Raw genomic sequence first — 19,661 nt, 5'->3', positions numbered from 1 at the left:
GCCACTTTGCAGTCGTCTGAATTTGGGTCGTAGGGACTTTTTTTTCACTGGCTGGGTTACCGACTTGTAGGCCTAGAGAAGAATTTCAGTTGCTTGCTGTCAGTATGTCTCAATATGTTAACAAAAACAATAGAGGGAATATAAGGGTGAAAACTTGTGTACCCAACAGTTAGATTACTATGACAGCTCGTAGGCGTCGTAAGTTACGTACATAGATAAGAAAGTTACAACAAGAACAACCAACACACTGTGCTGACACATGATTTGAAACACCGGTAACGAAAGACGATTTGCATTATGCCCATTGACATTGCTCTGTGGATTAGCATGATGTATTATTCAGTAAACATATACTGGTAAAATGTTAAAAATGTTATTTAATAATAATTTAAGTGCCCAGTGAACCCAAGACTAGAATATAATGTTAATAAATTGATGTATTTTAATTTTTATTAACACATTGAGGTAGGACCTTTGAAGGCAGATTTCGGTTTCACTTATTTGTAACTGCAGTTTGTACTGACTTATCCATAGTTTCCTCTTCAGATTCCAGATACTTAATCAAGTGTTGTGGTCACCTGGGTTGAAGAGCAAACATGAAAGTTAAATTTTTAAAAGTTAAGATAAAATGATGATTGATAATTAATTCCTTGTGCAAAACTTACATCACCAACATTTACTTATGGTAAAAAATTCCAGGTTTCTTGCAAGCAATGATGCTACTACTAGTTTTACTTTCTGGTGTAACTATAGTATAAACTGCAAATTTACTGTAAAAAAAAAATGAATGGCTGTCATTAAACTCACTGAGCTTCTGATTTTTTAGTTACCTGGAGGCTTACACGTTACATGGCGAACTCATGTCACGCCCTGCATGAGTGCCAGCTTTGTCAGCCAATAAAAATTAACACGATTAAAGCAGTGTAAAGGTGAATGTAATGGTGGTATCTAAAAAATACTCAATATATTGAACTCAAGTTTTGCATACGTATTAAAGTAAATGTTAAAGGTAGTATCTGAAAGTGTACTTTTATACATGTAGGCCTGTTAATCTGAAGTCATTTATGTCTCTCCTACAGCAGAGCGCAGAGAAATCACAGAATAAATATGTAAATTTTTTACTGTCATTCCAGCAATTTTTATTTTTTTATAGCAAATTAAGTCATACCTTACAAGTCAGATATATATTATGAACACTAAATCTTATGCTTCAACCTTGTTTTTAAAGTTCCCTAATATATGACGAACACACAACACACTCTTTCCTGATTTTCAACTGTCTGTCTCGTGCGTAATGTTACAGTTGCTGAAGAACATTATGTTGTCTTCCATATCTTCATGGCTTATAAGTCTGTATTTCGCATATGGTAAAATTTTTTAGCTGTCAAACTTGTTTCCTGAACCTACAAGATTTACCACCATTGTATATGTGGGAATTTGGTGAGATTGGCATAAACAACAATCAAATAAGTAAATATAAACTTGTCAATCTGCCACAATGCCTTTGCCTTTAAACCTTTACATGGGTAGAAAATACTGTATATACTCCACATTCTGTTTCAGGATTGCGGCCATACATTTGAACTCCTTTGAAAAGATATTAGATATGTAGTGTCTGTAGGCCTCGTGGGGTCTGTCATGAGGCAACAAGTGGTCATGTTCTTTTTGCTGCAGTGTTGGTATTATTGAATCAGGAGGAAATAATTTTGGTAGAACAGCTCAAATTTCATATCAAATCCATTTGAAATGAAAAATAAAGCCCAAATAAACTATTTAACACCGTAATGAATTCAATAAAACCTGCATGAATCATGTTGATGTAGATTATACAAAGGCAGTTTAGTGTTGGCAGCTTTGTGCTATTGCCTTTTCTTCAACCTTGACATTATTTAAAAGTTGTCTGCCATGTTATGCAAAGGCATTGATATAAACATATGAAACTGAGTTTTGCAAATTTCTATAATGCATTACACCAGACTGCATTATGTATTGCTCAGTATTGTGACCTGTCAGCTATTCCATACGTTGGACACAAATTTGAAATCAAGTTAATACTACATTATCATTTTCATTTGATGGGTCTGATATCTGAAATATAATATATGCAGTTAGCATGTCAGTTTTCCTTTCATGGGTCTCATACCTAAAATATATTGTAGTATATAAACTTAGCACCCATCAAACACCCAGCACCTTACTGACCTAACCATAGGAGAACCTGTTATGGCATCAAGTCTCGACCCCATCCTGCAGACTGACTGGTAACCATATGGTATGTCTCATGAACTTAATGTATTAGTTTGTTGTTGTTCCGTACATAGCTGTTGATTTAAATCATTTTTATTAGGAATGTGTGACAACTGAATGAAGAAATCGAGTATGCAAGTGTATAATGGTGGCTAAAAATTATGAGGCCAAGTCTGATATCTGCAGACTTTATTGTACATGTATGAGTAAGACCAACAGTTTTACACAGATGCCCTTATCAGTTTGTTAGTGCAGACCAAAAATTACACTTTTTGAAAAAACAATGTGGTATTTATGTTTGCCTTATTTGTTTGCATGGACTGACACAATTTTATTGAATGCCATGCTTAAGCAGGGTGAAGAATTTGTGACAAAAGGTGAGGAGACAGAACAGTTAGAAGAAGATCCCAACATTGTGGATTACCAGGAAACGGGGGATTTAATGGATGAAGAATACACAGGAGGTAGGAGGTGACATCAGTGAATATGTTCATATGCTGAGGCAAGGTCAGAGAGAGTACATTTGCAAAGTGATACATGAAACTGGCCTCATGTGTGTTACCTCCCTTGTCATACAACAGTGGCTACGATGTAAACTGAGGCAAGATTATTGTTGAAGGTGTGAAACTATTAGAAGTGCGATCCAAAAATTCTGGTGTTGCCAGCTCTGGTGGACCAATCGTGGAAGTAATTACTTCATTGTCGATGTGTGCATAAACTTTGAGAAGAGCATAAACTGATACCATAATCTAATTGTAACTTGATTGCTTTATTAAGTTTATTCACCATGAATTTCACACGCCTATATGTATATTCATTGCAGGCGCCTATGTGTATATTCATTGCAGAAAGATGGGTAATGGAGGAATTAAAGTCATTTAGACATGTTCTAATGCAAAATACACATACATGGAATATTTAGTGTAAATATTCAGGGTGGTACATTTGGGAGAAGAAAAAAAGAAGCAAAAAATAGGTAAAACTGAAACTAATTAATGGGCACACAAATTAGAATTCTGGAAGGAAAAAAAAAGGAAATGGTTGTCTGTCAACAAATATTCTTCAAGAGTGGTTTTAAATAATGATATTGATTGAATGTTTTTAATATCATAAGGTAGCTTATTACATTCCCTTAGTGCCATTACCTTAAAATGTGACGCTATGCTTGAAATACCCAAAAACTGAACTTCATTCATTTTCATTACATTGCAAATATCTCTTTTTTCCTCTGTAGTGGGGCATGGAAGGGACATTGTACTTCATAACATTGCCTCTCAGGTCCTACAGTCCTGTTTCATTCTTTATATAATCCTTACTCTCCGAGACTTAATCCCTTCTTGCCAACATGGTAAGTATTGATTGTGGCACTTGTTGCCGTGGCAGGCTGAGTGGTTAATGGTGCAGCATGTTATACACCATTGTTGTAGGTTGTGAGGAAGTCTGTGGCGAGGATGGGGTGGAGTGTGAGGCATACAAGCAGATGGAGGAGGAGGAGGGTGCCCAATGGGAGGGGCAGCAGGATACAGGTAACCAATAGATGACTTGCGCTCATAGGGAGGGGTCTAGTGGTTAGAGATGCTTTGGACAGGTAATATGTAACCTCCTCCAATCTCACTATTTGCTGGGCCTAGGTAACGGTAAGCAGACAATGCTTGTGTGTCCCTTTGTGCAGTCTATCTTTTATTGAAGACTGCTTGTCCTTCAACAATGTTGTGAGAATGTCTGTACGTCACATGTGCAAAAGTTCATCAGTCACTTACCAAGGGTTGATGGTTAAACCAGGCCTATAAAATTGACTGCCATAATATAAGTGAAAAATATAAAAATAAGTGTATAAACTTGCGCTCACACACACGTTGAATCTAACAGAAGAAATTACTGATCTCTCCTGGAGTGTGCTTTTCATTGTGTAAACTGGACTACTGGTATGTTAAAGATCCAGTTAACATTCTCATAAGTGACACAGTCATCTACATGTAAAGGGTACCAAAGGCTGTCGTGAGAGGAAACACATGTGGTTGTCTATAAAACTTAATTATTCTGTACATGTGAGCTGAGTTTAAGATTGTGAGGTAACATTAATGTAAATCTTTATTGTAATTCATGAACTTCAATTTTCTGGACCATCAAATAATTTCTGATAGACAGATATTCACATGCAGATGTAATACATGTATATGTGTGCATTCTGTATTCTTTACTTAGGGAGGCTTTTTCATCATATTTACATTTCAGATGTGCAAGGGGATGACTATCTCAGGGGATCTTGTGAAGACCCTACTGGTAAGAAATCGTCAATATTTTTGTTGAATCATGAGAATTACAGAACTAGGAGGATTGGTATATCTTTCAGTTTTGTAATTTTAAATTCAATCTTTTCTGTTCAGTTTTTATTTAAGAAGAGTTGTAAGTTTGTAAATGTAAATCGTCTTCTTTCGAATATTTGTATTGAGCAATTGAGCTTATCTAAGTGCTTTACTGTGATTCTACACATATGTATAAGGAGTCTCCATTGTGTAGTGGTTAGCGTGCTAACACAGCGCAGTGACCCAGGGGCCACCCACTTATGCTGGCTTCCCCTTTGGTGGTTTATGGGAAGGTCATTGAGCAACCTGCGAATGGTCATGGGTTTCCCCCAGACATAGAAGTGAAATATTCTTGAGTACAGCACAAAACACCAATCATATAAATAAATAAATAAATAAATAAAATACATGTGCATATATGGCTGCTGTTTGGTGTTGTAGTTTTAATGAAGGTGTATGTTTTGACCACATCAAAGACCTTATCTTCTGCTGACATCAAAAAATTCTTAAACATCAAAGACATTAAGGTCATGGAAGTCAATCAACCAGAGTGGATGCTGTAAGTTTTTGTGTTATTTAATAGATTAGTATAACTTGAAAGGACATCTGCCAAGCAAACTGACATATGTGTGTACATGTAGCTGATGTATGTGTACTTGACCAATGAGCATCTCACCAAAAGTGTGTTAGCTGGGATTTGGCAGACAGAGAGTGCAGATGAAGCACCAGGGAGTGCACCAACATTGCCCCCCCCCCCCTCACCCCCCCTCCCATCCTCCACCCCCACACAAAATATATAGGTGCATAATGGATAGCAGGTGAATGCAAACATAGTTTCTCATCAAATCAGCAATTTTCAAGCCTAGTAAAATAAAATTTATATTCAGAACCTTACTTCTTTCAGTTGTATTAAATGTTACTCAGAAACCTGTATTTATGTCTGCTTAATATTGGTCTAATAATTGTTATAAACGTCTTCTTGTTAATTATGCAGTGTTTATGATGTAAATTCCTCTTTCGATTTTTTTTTATTATTATTATCAAAGAACCCTCAAAGAAACACGAAAAAATCCTTCATGCTGGTTACATCATATGCTTGACTATTTTGAGTGTAAGCACCCAAGTGAGCCTCACCTCAGATTACTGACTAACTTTGACGTTATTTACATTGCTTGTAAAGCACTGTTATTTGAGGAAGAGGGAAGCCAAGATCGTGTTGTGTTGCATGAAGTTTAAGGTTGAAACATAAGCCTTGTCCTTGTGTATGAACTTACCTGTGTGGATTTAAAAAAGGCACCTGTCCTTTCAAAACTGCCATGGTTTTCACATCACAACAATGTATCAGTTAAATAATACATTGTCTATCCACAAAAGTTTCCTTGGCATTATTGGGTTGGTGACTGGATCTGACAGCTTGTCAGATCATGCCAATTACATGATCCCTGACTTTTGCTGAGAGAAAAATTATCCTTGCACCTGACCATGCGGTTTGCTTAATATGAGATGTTCCAAACAGTACATATGTGGTGCCAAAACAAGGGGCTCAATTAGGGGCCTCCAACAGGGAGGAACATAATGGTTGATGCCAAGATATAAGGGCAAACTCTTGGAGATTTTGTGATCACGAAGGTTTAAAAAAGAAATCTTCTGTTTTGAGCCTGTTACAACAAAATTTAAGAGCTCAGTGAATTAGTTTCAGTTTCCCATGATGATTACTTTGCCCATGGAGATACACCTGTCAGTTACTGAACTAATTTAATTCACTAGTAGTAAATTCACATTGTAGATTCAGTAATTGATTTCAAACAGCAGCCCACTCCCAATATAAATCTTAAATACAACAACATCGCATTACACATGCTTAGCGGACAAGGCTCTGTGCTTCTACTGGAATACAACATCTAGATGTAATGAGGCAGCCAGATTGACCTGATTCTGTCGGAATGACCATAAAGTTTGCTGAACACATATGGTTACATGATTAGCATTACATATTGAAAGGATGCTTGGGTTCAGATAGGGACAGTGACAGACTTCTGTGACGGCGTTCTGTCTTTTGACACTGTAGTTTGGGGAGCTACACTTTAGGCCGTGCTTTTGCCGTCTTGGCAGTGAAAATTACAGCTGCATGGCTCGCTGGCTAATACACTGCTCACCAATGCTGTCTTTAGGCTCTCTGAAAGTTTCTAGCCCTTAAGATGAAAGATGGAACACTTTGATATTACTGGTGAACATTGCACATGCTGATATGTTTTTGTATGTAAAAGACTTGTATGATGTCCAACTAGGCTGCTTCATGAATGACAGTGCATCACAGGTGGAAATGTTTATCATTTGATTGCCAAAGACCAGTGGTTTCCTCTGTCCATAAATCTGAACGCTGTTGTTTAAGTGAAATATTTTTCAACATGCCTTTAAATGCCTGATAAATCAGTCAATTTCTCAATTGGCTAAAACACGTAAATATAATTTAGATTTAGATTTTATTTTCAAGCAGCTAAGGTGAAAATCTCCATTTACCTGTACTACTTACAGGTGTGCTGAGATGAGAGTGTGTGACCAGGAAGACAGGGACAAAGTCCTTGCGCTCAACAGACAGACAGTGGCTGGTTGTAGTATCAAGTTTGAGGTTGATGAAGAGGCCTCTGACCAAAAACGAACGCCCACTGTAGGAGTAGTAAAGCCTGGTAAGGTGCTCACCATCCAAACATCTACAGTGTCCTCTGAAACTTGTTCATGGGACTCAAACACATTTCATTCATTTGTTATCGGGGTCCAACCCCTTTGGTGGGATATTAACCTATTTCATTCATTTGTTATGGGCGTCCAACCCCTTTGATGGGACTCTAACCCATTTCATTCATTTGGTATTTTGGTCCAACCCCCTTATGGAATTCTAACCCATTTCATCCCTTTGTTATCAGGGTCCAACCTTTCATTGGACACTAGTTCATTGAACTTCATTTGTTAACACTCAACCTTAGCACCATGCAACACTTACACATATTATGTGCTCATTGCCATTAATATACCATGAATATTGGCCAGACAATTCCCTCTTTTACCTTGATCTTCCAAAATACAAGAGAAAAATAGAAATAACATTTTTCTATTTCTATAACATAAGGGAAAGAAAAAAACAAAAATAAGTTTGGCTCGTCTGCCCTAAAACGCTGCTTTTGACACCCTTCTAAAGTGAAAGAAATTTCCCTTTAATTCATGCTTTCAAACAATAGAAACTATGTTGTTTACAGGAGAGGTGTATGTGGTGAAGGCTGAAGGATTGTCTGCTGAGGCCATTGTCAAAGACTTCCAGAAACTGTTTCCCACTGTGAAGGAAGTCCGGCTACCAATAGCACAGGCTGGAAAGAAGAGGTAATCAAGACAGATATCCCCACTTCTGTGGGGTTTGATACCTATCCTTTGCATAAATATGTCGCATGTATTAGGGCATGGGCAGTTTAAATTGTCTCACATCTGGTCTCAGTACCCATGACATTTGGTCTTTGTGAACATGGTTTCTAGTCTGTGTGCACATGACAGTATGCAACCTTAGTGTTCTTGAAGGTTCTGTAGGTACATGTAGGATGCTGTGATAAAAGCCACGAACTGACCAACCATGGATTGTGTGCACAACCTCAGCTGACTGGAATGTAATTTTGTGGGATAATTTATTGATTATGATCACCACTATTCAAAGTTTAATCTGTTTTCTTGAATATTTTCAGGATCACACTGCTGGATTTTGGTGCAAAGGAAGAAGCAGGGAAAATTGTATCAATAAAGCAAGGGATAATATTACACAAACAGCCATTAAAGTTGGAAGTTCAGAAGTCTTTGATGCCTGGCTCTGCTTTACCCTCATAGATTTCAGCAGATACAACTACTGCAGGTGGGCCATTTATTAAATGTCTTCGTCATTACTGAATGTGACCAAGATACTCTTGGTCCTAGCCCCATGCTGGCTAAGCTGCTCAATTTTGTTTATTTCTTTATTTGATTGGTGTTTCACGCTGTACTCAAGAATATTTCACTTATATGATGCCTGCGGCCAGCATAATGGTGGAAGGAAGCCTGGGGGAAATCCATGAAAATCCGCAGGTTGCTGTCGGGGTTTCCCACGTACGATCAGAGGGGAAGCCAGCAAGAGCTGGACTTGAACTCATAGCGACCGCATTGGTCATAGGCTCATGGGTCATTTTGCAGCGCTGGCATGCTAACCACTCCTGAATACATCTCACTTGGTCAAAGGAAACGGATACATGCATGTGGTCAATCAGGCCTTGACTAGTTTTGTGATTAAAAGCATGAACTGATTTTAGGTATTATTTAATCCATTGTCATGTTGTGGAATCCCCTCATGCATTGGACTTGATAGATATATCAGCCTTGGACAGGAAATTTGTTGTTTCCCTGCCTCACAGGGGCGATCTATCTTGCCAATATGAGATGTATGTCTGAATGTACCATGTGTGAAAGTTTCATCAGTATCTTGCCAAAGGTTTCTTGTTTACATCGGGCACTGGTTTATTCCTCCACCCTTAAAACTGACTTAAAAAGGCATTAAAGCATCAGTCAGTTAATCAACAAGTTTGTCTCCTTCATTTTCCATGATCATTTATTGATTCTTCATGTATTGATTCTTCATGATTTCAGATGATAACAAGAAAGTCCTGTTTGTGGAAAACCTTCTGTATGAAACTACGGAACAAACACTGAAGAAGTACTTTGACACTTGTGTGAAAGTCAGACTTCTGAAGCTTAGAGATAAAGAAAGATCCAAAGGGTATGTTCTTCTGTTACCTGGCATCCACTTTTGATGTCTTTATTTTCAAACATTGTGGAGTCCAGGCCAGTTTCACCTGCCTATACATTGCAGTTTTTCTGAATGCCTTGAAGCAGACCCAAAAGAAACGTTTCAGCAACCGATGTTCAAATTTCTGAAGATCACATGTATTTGTGTAGAAATCGAGTCATACAGGTTTCATTGGCTCTCTTCCTTTATACATGTACATGGTGAACATGAAAGTGTTTAAATGATTCATTGCGGTATTTCCATATTAAGAAGAATGCTTACCGGTAGTTACATGTAAATTTCCCTGAAGGCAGATAGCCTTTGTGTAGGTCCAAAATTTCTATGCACAAGAGGTTTGTAAAAAGGACATGTTAAAATGCTACAATTCATGAAGATAATTTTCTGTTTGTGGGATTCACATTATATACTGTATTTAGAAGGATGTACCTTAATTTTTGACTGTACTTTGGCCACCACTGACATGTCATTATCCTGAAGATTAACATTTCATTTTCAGAATAGGATTTGTTCACTTCAAAACAGCAGCCTATGCACTTCAAGCTTTTATAGATAAAAAGGGACACTCAACTTGAAGGGCGTAGAATTTTACTTCAGTTTGCAGATGGTGAAAGACGTACTGCAGGTCAGTATTGTCAAAACTTTCACACATTATACAGACATTCATTGCATAAATGTGTGTAAATGTAACTGGGTAGGATGTATTGGGCAGACTATAGTCCCAAAGGTTGTTGGTTCAAAGCCCAACATGGTTACCCTGTCACATAAAGAAACCGGCCTCTCAAAACAGAGACGTCAGACCTGTGATTAGGCATTGTGTAGTCAACTACTCTGTCAAGTAACCTTCACCAGTAAACAATATTGCCGTTGAATAAATTTATTCAAATATGTGTAATTTTACTCTCTCTACAACAAACTCTGCAACCCTGTGATTTTAGGCTCTTGTCGAAAGACACTCAGGTTTCTGGTACAAATAATGATTGACACAATCAGTGTTAGTCAGTGAAAACTCAGTACAAGGTCTTCGCAAAAGACTACAAGTTTTTGTTGGTAGATGTGAAGGTGTGTCTTCATTATTCATGACCGTCCCGGATAGCACAGTGGGTAGAGCATCCGCTTCGGGACCGGTAGATCCAGGATCAATCCTTGATCGAGTCACACCTAAGACTTTAAAAGAGGAGGTTGTAACTTCCTCGCTGAGCGTTCAGTATGAAGGGAACTGGTTGACCCATATGAGTATAATGGCTCGGGCGGGGTGGCTTACTTGCCTTCGGTAAGTCGTCTCAGTGAAGTAGCACTAGATAAAAGAGTGTTGGAAATCTGTCCAGCAACAAGTAGGCACATTACACTACATGCACCCTAAGGATTCCTTTGTCGTCATATGATTGAAAAATTGTTGAGTACGACGTTAGACCCCAAAAACCCCATTATTCATGATTAGCCCAAAAATAAGGATACAAAATAAATTTGTAGAGAAGCTGACATTATTGTTTGTGAAAAATTCATGACCAAACATTAGAGATTAAGTCTACAAGGTATATTCTTCATGGAAAAGATATTTTATGTACCAGAACCCATCCCATAATATAATACACACTGACTCCTCAGCCAATTCTAACAAAATATACCAAACCAGCATTGACAAACTCTCTTCAAACATAATCCAGTGGTTTGAACTTTACAACTTAGTCAAACACTTCTGCCCAAGATATGAAACAACAGCAACAATGTGTTTCAGCTTAGGTTAGTAGGTTCGTTTCAAGTGGTCAATCTGGATGAGCGGCCTCTAGATCTTCAAACAAGGATGTGCAGGATGTTTCAGCAGAAGTTCATAGACGATAGGGTTAGGCCTCTGCCTGAGGAAAGTAGTATAATTTTGAAGAAGTATCTTCACTGCTCAACAGGTTGTGGTACTCAACTAGGACGCCTTAATCCACTTGTACAATAAATCCGCTGTGAGTTCAAGTCCAGCCCTTCTCTGTCCGGTCTGCCAGCAACCTGAAGATGGATGGATTTTCCCAGGGCTCTGTCTGGTTTCCTCTCACCATAATGCTGGTCGCCGTCGTATAAGTAAAATATTCTTGACTATGAATATTAAATAAATAAACATAACAAACCAGGGCCAACTCACTGTTAAGGCATACATGTTAATTGTTCATGGTTACACTCATTTGCTGTTATTATAACTCTCTGTTGATAAAGATTTTGTTTTGTTTGATTTTGGAGAGAGGATTACAGAAATAAGCCAGCCCTATTACACTCCCGACAGGGACGGCCCTTCTGGCAGTAGGTGGTACAGTAGGCGGGAAGTGGAAGAAGGCATGTCATTCACCAAAGAAACTGGCAGCACCGGTAGCCGTGGCAGAGGTAGAGGACTGGTGTACGGAAAAGAAGACCTGGGAAGAGGGGTGGGCAGTGAAAGGAGAATTACAGGAAGAGGAGCAAGTTATGAAAAAGGCTCTACTTATGGACAGGGGGCTGTGGGAAGAGGCACTGATTATGGAATTGGAACCATTGGAAGAGGCACTAGTTTTGGACAGAGATCCATGGGAAGAGGCACTAGGTATGGAGTTAGAACCATGGGAAGAGACACTAATTTTGGACAGAAGGTCATGGGAAGAGGTACTAATTATAGACAAGAAACCATGAAACAGAGAAACAGAAGCTGGCTATGGACCAGGACTCCTTTGTGAAGGTGCTGGTTTTGGACATGGATCAGGAGACAGACATACATGTAACTCAAAAGACTATTCCATGGGACTGATATCTGGAAGTGAGTTTTACTCAGGCATGATGAAGAGAGATAGGGACCTACTTTCTGGTGAGGATTTGTACAGCTATGATGTGCGAGGAGAGCTGGGCTTGGATCTGCAAGAGGAATTAAAAAGAACAAGGCGATAAGAAAGGAAACTGGCACTTGCCATAGAGCAAAAAAACCAGTCAGAGGGCAATGGTGAGAAGCGAGTTTGAATCAGATATGGAGAATTTGATGGAAGATTTACCGACAGTCCATACTTATGGTGAGTTTAAAAGGTCACTTGAATGTAATGCTATGTCAGCTCGTGTACATGAACACTGTAGATAAATTCACTCTTCTGAACACAGAACAGCACAAGGTCATTTACAAGTCACTGCATTTTGTCTTTGATGGAAGGGTTGCAGTAGTTATACCACTTTTTCCTGGAGACAAAAATACGGCCGATATAAAAATTTTAGCCACGTTTTAGCTTTCTCCTCGGCAAAAGTCAACATAAGAATTTATTCGTTCTGCTCAAGACAGTCTGTAATATTTGCTATTGAAATTCCCTGTAAATTCCTGAATAAAACTTTTACATATGGGTTCAGTTTCTAGTTGTGGTCATTAACATATTCTAAAATGTGCACTATATATGTGCATGTAGTCAGACTTGTTGAGGATTTAAGGTGTTGAACATCAAATTGAGTTATGGGATGTGTCTTTGTGCCATATTTGTGTATCTGTTACTTGAATATCTCAAGGCATTTATTGGTTGATTCAGGTTGTGGTGGGAAGTTCATTGTCTGCTAAGTATGTGACATACATTTCCGTTTTCTTTTTCCATCACACAGACTGCTGGCGAGTGAAATTTTCTTCGCCAAGGTGTTTAAACATCAATCAGTGAAATTAAATTGATGTGTCCACAAAGAACTTAATTAAGCACCCTCCTGGTTTTCACTGTGGTGATTTCGTACACATGCGGTAAATATTCTTCTGTGTCCAAAGGGTGTAAAATGTGAAAAACGACAAAATGATTGGAATCCACGTGGCTTAATGATAACGCACATGCATTTCTATCATCACTGGTTTAAATGCGAAACAATTTTATGGTTCTGAAGTGAGCAGTGTGGACACAGTGGGTGAAATTACTTATCTCTAGTGTCTTACATCAATATCAGGTGTATCTACTGTGAGTCTGGAAGACAGCGTCAGCTTTCTCCTCATACCACCTGCCAGCCTCCTGAAACTCTAAAGGGGATCTCGCTGCCTTTTCTCATGCACGGCAGCCCCCAACTGGGCCAGATGTCATCATGTGCAATCAAGGGATCCACCTGCACATGATCTGGTCCAATTGGAAGCTGCTATGCATGAGAAATGGCAGAAACTTCCCCTTTAGAGTGGTGAGAATTTGATGGAACAATTGCATTTGGAGTACAAATACACAAAAGGTTGAGGATTTAGTATGTACATTTCTACTCATTAGGTATGTAAGTCATTCACAGATAAAATCTTTGAAGACTAAGATTTTCCAACCCAGCATATCTTTGCTCCAAGTGTAGCACCGCTATAGAACAAAACACAGATGTTAATGAAAGCACACTGACAAATGGTGATGATAGTCACAAACACTTTTATAAACTTGAAACATTATTGATGTCATTAAAAACAATCCAGACTTAATCCCGAAATATAACACAAACATGTAGCAGATAGACCATATTGCTAGTTTCTCACTTTCATATTAAATCTCTTCTAAGAATCTTTGAATTGTGAAAATCATTAAAGAAACAAAACTAGCATATGCTTTTGTTGATACAAAATCCCCTAACTACACATCAGATGGCAATGATGAATGTTGTGTTACAATCAAACTATTGATGCTTTTTTTTCCAAGTCAAATATACCTCTCAGAGTGGTAATCAGTAGTAATGTATGCAAGAATGTAAAGGAATGTAAAGACAGTTGTCTTTTCATCTTTTTTTGTGCAATCAACAAATCTTATTGTAGCACAATGTGTCTGAGATAAGGAGGACAGATATTGGACTGCATAGGGCATCTGACTCACTGGCCTACATAGCCTGACCATGTTGTCTGCCCTGTGCTGGTTGTAGTATCTGTACTTGTTCCACTCTGCTGATAGTATGCATTATAGAACTGGTCGTAAGCCTGCTGTGTGCCCTCTCCATACCCTGTGTTACTATAGTCCATTTGAGATCCACTCCCAGAATATCCTGTTCCAGAGTATCCTTCTCCAGAGTATCCTGCACCAGAATATCCTGCTCCAGTGTAAGCCCCTTTAGCGGCCATGGACCCCATCCCTGTGGCATACACAGCACTGCCTCCCCAGACAGACCCACCCCCCCAACCTGCTCCCTCAACTGAGCCTGTCCCCCCACCACCCCAACTCCCACTGTTACCAACCTCTCCAGTTTTACTCTCAGCTTCTCCATTCCCATCAACCCAACCTTTCTTCTGACCTCCAACTGTCCCACCACCTGCACTTCCCATACCTGCCTCACCTACACCTGTACCTCCTGCACCTGCACCTCCAACACCTGCACCAACGCCACCTTCAATGCCTGAACCTCCACCTCCAACAACTGCACCTCCACCTCCAGTTTTCCAGCCCTTTCCCTGACTGCCATCACTTCCATAACTGCCATCCATACTGTAGCCAGCACCGCCCTCTCTTCCTCTCGAGAGCCCCCCTCCTCTACCACCACCACCCCTACTGTAGCCTCCACCTCTATTAAAGCCTCCACTCCTGTCAGGTACACCCCCTCCATCCCTGTTGAACTTCCCACTTCCTCCCCTATTAAAGTTGCCACCCCTGTTGTAACCCCCACCTCTACCACCGCTTCCCCTGTTGTAACCCCCTCCCCTCCTGCCTCTATTGAATCTACCACCCTCGTTATAACCAATATCATCATTATATCCCCCGCCATATCCACCAGTGTAGCCCCCGTCTCCACCATAGCCTCCACCATAACCACCGCCATCTCCATACCAGCGTACATCCCCTCCATAATCCCCATCACCCCCCCAGTAGCCTCCCCCCATGCCGCCCATGGGGTAATCCATGGGATTTCTCATTTCTGGACCTGGGCCAAAGCGTATGTCCTGCTCTCTCATGAAGCGTTCCCTAGCAAGGCGTTCCCGAGCACTGCCGTACTCCTCCATGGCTGCCCAGTCCGTCCATTCCCGGCCAGAGTAATCCAGGCTAGAGTAGTAGCCCTCCTGTTTCTTAGCTAGTCTTTGAGCTTTCTTTTTGTGGAAGCCTGTCAGAATAACAAACATTAGAATTCTGCTCGTAAAGACTAGTTATTTTTAAAAAAAGTATATTAAGAATGATAAGATAAAATTTGACAAAAAATGTTGATAGGCAAGTTTGAGTGTAAATACGTGCAGAAACACTATACTTTTAACCAATTTCATGGTTCACAAAGACAAAGAATTTAATCAGTTTTTACACAGGATTGCGCTCTCAAATTCGTACCAGTTTAACACACACTTTACAATAACATGACATGAGTGAATTCAAATGCCTGATCCTACAATTACTCTAAATGACCTAAACATTCGACCACAAAAGAGCATTTAAATAAATGTCAGAGATATTACTTTTGGTGCAAAAATTTACATTTTCCCAGCATGATATCATCATACCTTCCAAATACCTCTCAAAACACTTTCTAAAATCAATAGAACTCCCAGACTTGGGGGGAAAAAAGAGCAACTTAGTCATGGCTGACATTATGGGACATCATATCAGGTGTTATATCTTTATTTATTTGATTGGTGCATCCAATTTTTTTATTTAAAAAATGCATCCCAAATTTAACTGCAGCTGTTGATTTGTACAGCTGAGTGCAGTCTGATCGATATGATGTAGTTTTTCTCGACACCTGTGACTTTGGTGATCGTTCTTTAATCCTTGGAATCATTGAAATGTATTATTTATTTATACGCTTATCTGAATAATGTTTGACACAGAACAACAATTTCTTAACCCTACGACAGCCATCACGTTAATGAGTAAAGAAAACATTAAATGTATTATTCATTAATATGACTAATGGTTAACGCCATACTAAACTTTTTTCAGTTACCCTAATTCCTCAAACGTTTCGCATATAATAGAGCAACTTTAAGTGCAACTTAATGTTATGCATGCTTTTAGTTTGATTTTGGAGACATGACTATATGGGTTGGATTGGCCAATTCCAGGGCTTCACAAAAAGTATAATTTTATCAGCATACACAGAATAATTTGCTGGAATAAACATCTTGCAAACGTGCAAAAGTTTGAAGAATTACAGTCTGCGTTTATGATGGAAGTCAGAGTTATAATTTATGGTTGAAGGAAACCACACCTGCCAGAGCTAGCTGACAATCCTCCTGTCTAAAAGATGCTGCCAAATGAGCAACAGCATGCATGCAACCTCATTGATCAAGGACATGATAGTTGCAGAGAGCTAGTGTTTTAAGTTTTAGCCAGTGTGGGCATTTAGATGTATTCAAGTGTTACTATTTTGTGCTTGGTGCTTAGATTTACCTGCTTCTATCTCATCAGCATAGTCTAATGTTATCAGGTTGCCGTCAATCATCTTATTCTTCATCTTTTTCAGGGCTCTTGTAGCGTCTTTCACAGATCTGAACTCCAGGTAACCAAACCTGAAATATGTCAATTTTGAAACTGTTAAATTAAAAATGATTTAATTACATGTATGTACCCATACCCATGAGCTCCAGAGGTAACATGAGGCGGATAAACTAAGAGAAAACCTATAAACACAATATCGCCACTTTCAATGCGCATATCAGCACTGTGTTCTTACATCAAGTTTAAACAGGCCATACTTTCAGCAAAAACTCCATATTCGCTAATCAAATCAACTCAAATTTTCTGTATTTGCTCAGAATAGCCCAAATTATTGTCTTCTAGTAAATATCAGACATGTACCAATACTATTTATAGTGGTAAAATGATTCCAAAGTTTGATAAAGTTATAACTCTATAAATTTTTGGAACTTTGTCATTGATTTTGAACGGTAACATGTGCACAGACAAGGGTGATTTTTTTCTATGTTAAATATTTGGGATATTCTAAAATAATACCATAAATTCAATTGGATTTTCAGTGATCAAATTTCTTCCACTTAATCTCCAGTATAGCCTCCAAGGCTTACAGATGTAATCCTCATCACCTCAACCTGTTTTGACCTGTAGGTGCATGTACTATTTTAAGTCCTTCTTACCCTGTTGGCTGTTTTGTTCTCTTGCCTTTGAGGACCTTGGCATCATAGCACTTTGGGAACTTGGCAAGAAGTGTTACATCAGTAGTCTCTGGGTTCAGGTTGCCAATAGATAACACCTTGGTTTTTGGCAGGTCACTGATATCCTCAAGCTCTTCAGCTGTCAATAACAACAACACAAAAGGTCTTTATTACACAAACTGCAAAGCTGTACCCATGAAAACCTATCAGAACTGCATGACAAGCACTGCTGCATCTTAAACTAATACAAGTCTCAAGTCTAAATGAGGTCTCGTGGAATTTTGTTGAATTAGGAGAACTCCTGGAAAGTTAAATTGTTACCAGTGAAAATATAAAAAGGTTTTAAATCCATCAATTAATATTTTGGGGTGAGAGAAACAGCTGGCTATGTTTAAAGTCCCTTTCTCTGTCTGTTATTGTTCAATTGGTCAATTTTTTTGGTATCTTTAACATGGCAATTTACGTAATGAATGTAAATAAAAATGTAAAGCAACATGTGGGATACCAGTATGACATCTGGGACTGTAAATCTCACACTCAATGTGACTTCAGGAAAAGTTTAGGGTCTAGATATAAGGCTGGTTGACCACTGCTTACCTTCCTCGACCTCTGCTTCTACCCCAGCCTGCAGCTTGGTAATGGCATTGACCAGTATCTCCGGGACCGTTGGGTGAGATGTGGCAGGCTCGGCTTCTTCACGTGGCATGAATTTACTCAGACGTAACTTACGCCCATCGAGTTCCTTTTCATGTTTTGTTTCTATCATATTGTCCACTTCCTCTTTGGATGAAAACTGAAGGAACGCAAAACTGGAAAAAGCACACAGAACAAGATCAACTTTGTATCCTTAAGAAAGAGCATTGTAGTTATTGTCAGAAAGTGTTCCATTTCCTAAAGTCAGTGGTCATTTGCTACTAAAAATGATACACATTGGTGCAAAACGGATGTGCATCCACAGCACGCTGACACCATACCAACCACTGCAATGTGCTGATAAAAGAAGGGTAGGTGTCCACCTTTTGAGTCTTGGTATGACTTTGCCAGGACCCCCTGTACACATCAGGTGCAAACTTATCAGTGCACAAAGTCAATTGTCAGCATAAATTAATACACTTCAATAAACAGATTTGGTAGCAAGGCTACCAAAGAGCTTGGCTGTGGAAGACACATAAATTCAAAGCTTCAGCTCCACATTTACTTCATATGACGATGCTACAATTTACTTATAAACTGGATCAATAACATATCTCAGACCACTTACACAAAACTTTGTTAGCCACATTTCTCATAACTTTTTTTTGTAAAAGATGTCATCTGGGTCACACTGCCATAAGGGAGAGCCATTTACAAGAAAAGTTGCAAAAAAATGATTTACGAAGTTTTGTGAAAGTGGCCCCAGCTCTTCATTTCGCTTCACTGTTTTACACTCTACAGCAGAGCTGGATTCCAACCTGTCAACCCATTAGCCATGAGTCTGAGGATTTCTGGAAGGAGCCATTGATTTCCTCAGCCTGTAAGGGCAATTCTAATTACATATACTTACAGCTGATGTTGCCATAACTTACCCACGATTCTTTCCATTACTCTCTGGAACTCGCATGTCTATTACGCCAGGGAAAAACTCCATCAAACTCTCATCTGCAGTGGTTTTCCCAATATTCCTTACCACCAGTATACACTCATCAGCTACAACATGTCAAAATAATATGCCTTAAAACTGAACAATTGCATGACATACATCTTTAATTCTGACAAACTTTAAGGATAACATTTGAATTGATTGAACGTGAGAAGGTCTTGCAGCAGCCTGCGCATGGTTGTGGGTTTCCCCAGGGCTCTGCCCGATTTCCACCCACCATAATGCTGGCCGTTGTCGTATAAGCGAAATATTCTTGAGTATGGCGTAAAACACCAATCAAATAAATAAATATATATTTGCAGAAAGTATACTATTATGCCTCGTTCAATATGAGGGTTACTGACACCATATACATGTATATCTGTATCTTATCACTGAGTGACCATGTAACTGCAATAACCCATCAATTCAGTGAAAGAAACTGACGAATAGGCAAATTGCTCAGTGTCTATTGCTTTCAGAACCAAGCAAAGGGAGTTAACCTAGTCAGCAGACACATACGACACCAGCTGCAGGATACAGGACTTTGCACGTCCCCCATGTGACTGATGCTGTCATATGAAAAGGGAAGTATTTTGTTGATGTGGGATGAGAGGTAATACAGCTCTATACTTCATACTTCACAACAACATGGTCACATGA

The 19,661-nt window shown here is 39.1% G+C and overlaps 2 protein-coding genes across 16 annotated transcripts in view; one reads left to right on the top strand and one right to left on the bottom strand.

The window, feature by feature from the left end:
- The first annotated feature begins 25 nt into the window (after positions 1–25).
- On the top strand, positions 26–19,597 carry LOC135470370 (uncharacterized). Of its 15 annotated transcripts, none has more exons than XM_064749282.1 (12): positions 37–275; positions 1,564–1,675; positions 2,160–2,272; positions 2,603–2,711; positions 3,675–3,773; positions 4,453–4,530; positions 7,089–7,240; positions 7,808–7,928; positions 8,282–8,445; positions 9,210–9,339; positions 9,866–9,991; positions 11,593–12,700. In XM_064749282.1, the coding sequence occupies exons 7-9, from the start codon at positions 7,099–7,101 to the stop codon at positions 8,418–8,420; spliced, it is 402 nt and encodes a 133-aa protein (XP_064605352.1). In that variant the 5' UTR covers positions 37–275; positions 1,564–1,675; positions 2,160–2,272; positions 2,603–2,711; positions 3,675–3,773; positions 4,453–4,530; positions 7,089–7,098; the 3' UTR covers positions 8,421–8,445; positions 9,210–9,339; positions 9,866–9,991; positions 11,593–12,700. The 15 variants fall into 14 exon arrangements, with proteins under 15 accessions (XP_064605464.1, XP_064605437.1, XP_064605352.1 ...); XM_064749325.1 differs by lacking the exons at positions 37–275; positions 1,564–1,675 and adding exons at positions 16,732–16,767; positions 19,481–19,597 and having other exon boundaries at positions 1,690–2,272; positions 11,593–12,386; XM_064749291.1 differs by lacking the exon at positions 1,564–1,675.
- The window catches only part of LOC135463244 (nucleolin-like), a 17,810-nt gene continuing 12,313 nt past the window's right edge, over positions 14,165–19,661 (bottom strand). The window contains exons 8-12 of the mRNA XM_064740543.1: positions 18,946–19,066; positions 17,978–18,189; positions 17,363–17,519; positions 16,659–16,777; positions 14,165–15,381 (exon numbers count right to left, since the gene is read on the bottom strand). Of these exons, the coding sequence (XP_064596613.1) occupies positions 14,165–15,381; positions 16,659–16,777; positions 17,363–17,519; positions 17,978–18,189; positions 18,946–19,066 (1,826 nt within the window). The remainder of the gene's footprint in view (positions 15,382–16,658; positions 16,778–17,362; positions 17,520–17,977; positions 18,190–18,945; positions 19,067–19,661) is intronic.

The sequence above is a fragment of the Liolophura sinensis genome, chromosome 1 (genome assembly GCF_032854445.1).
Source record: "Liolophura sinensis isolate JHLJ2023 chromosome 1, CUHK_Ljap_v2, whole genome shotgun sequence".
NCBI classification, from domain to species: Eukaryota; Metazoa; Mollusca; class Polyplacophora; order Chitonida; family Chitonidae; genus Liolophura; species Liolophura sinensis.
The sequence above is the reverse complement of the archived record's forward strand: the minus strand, read 5'-3'. Positions and strand labels throughout refer to the sequence as shown.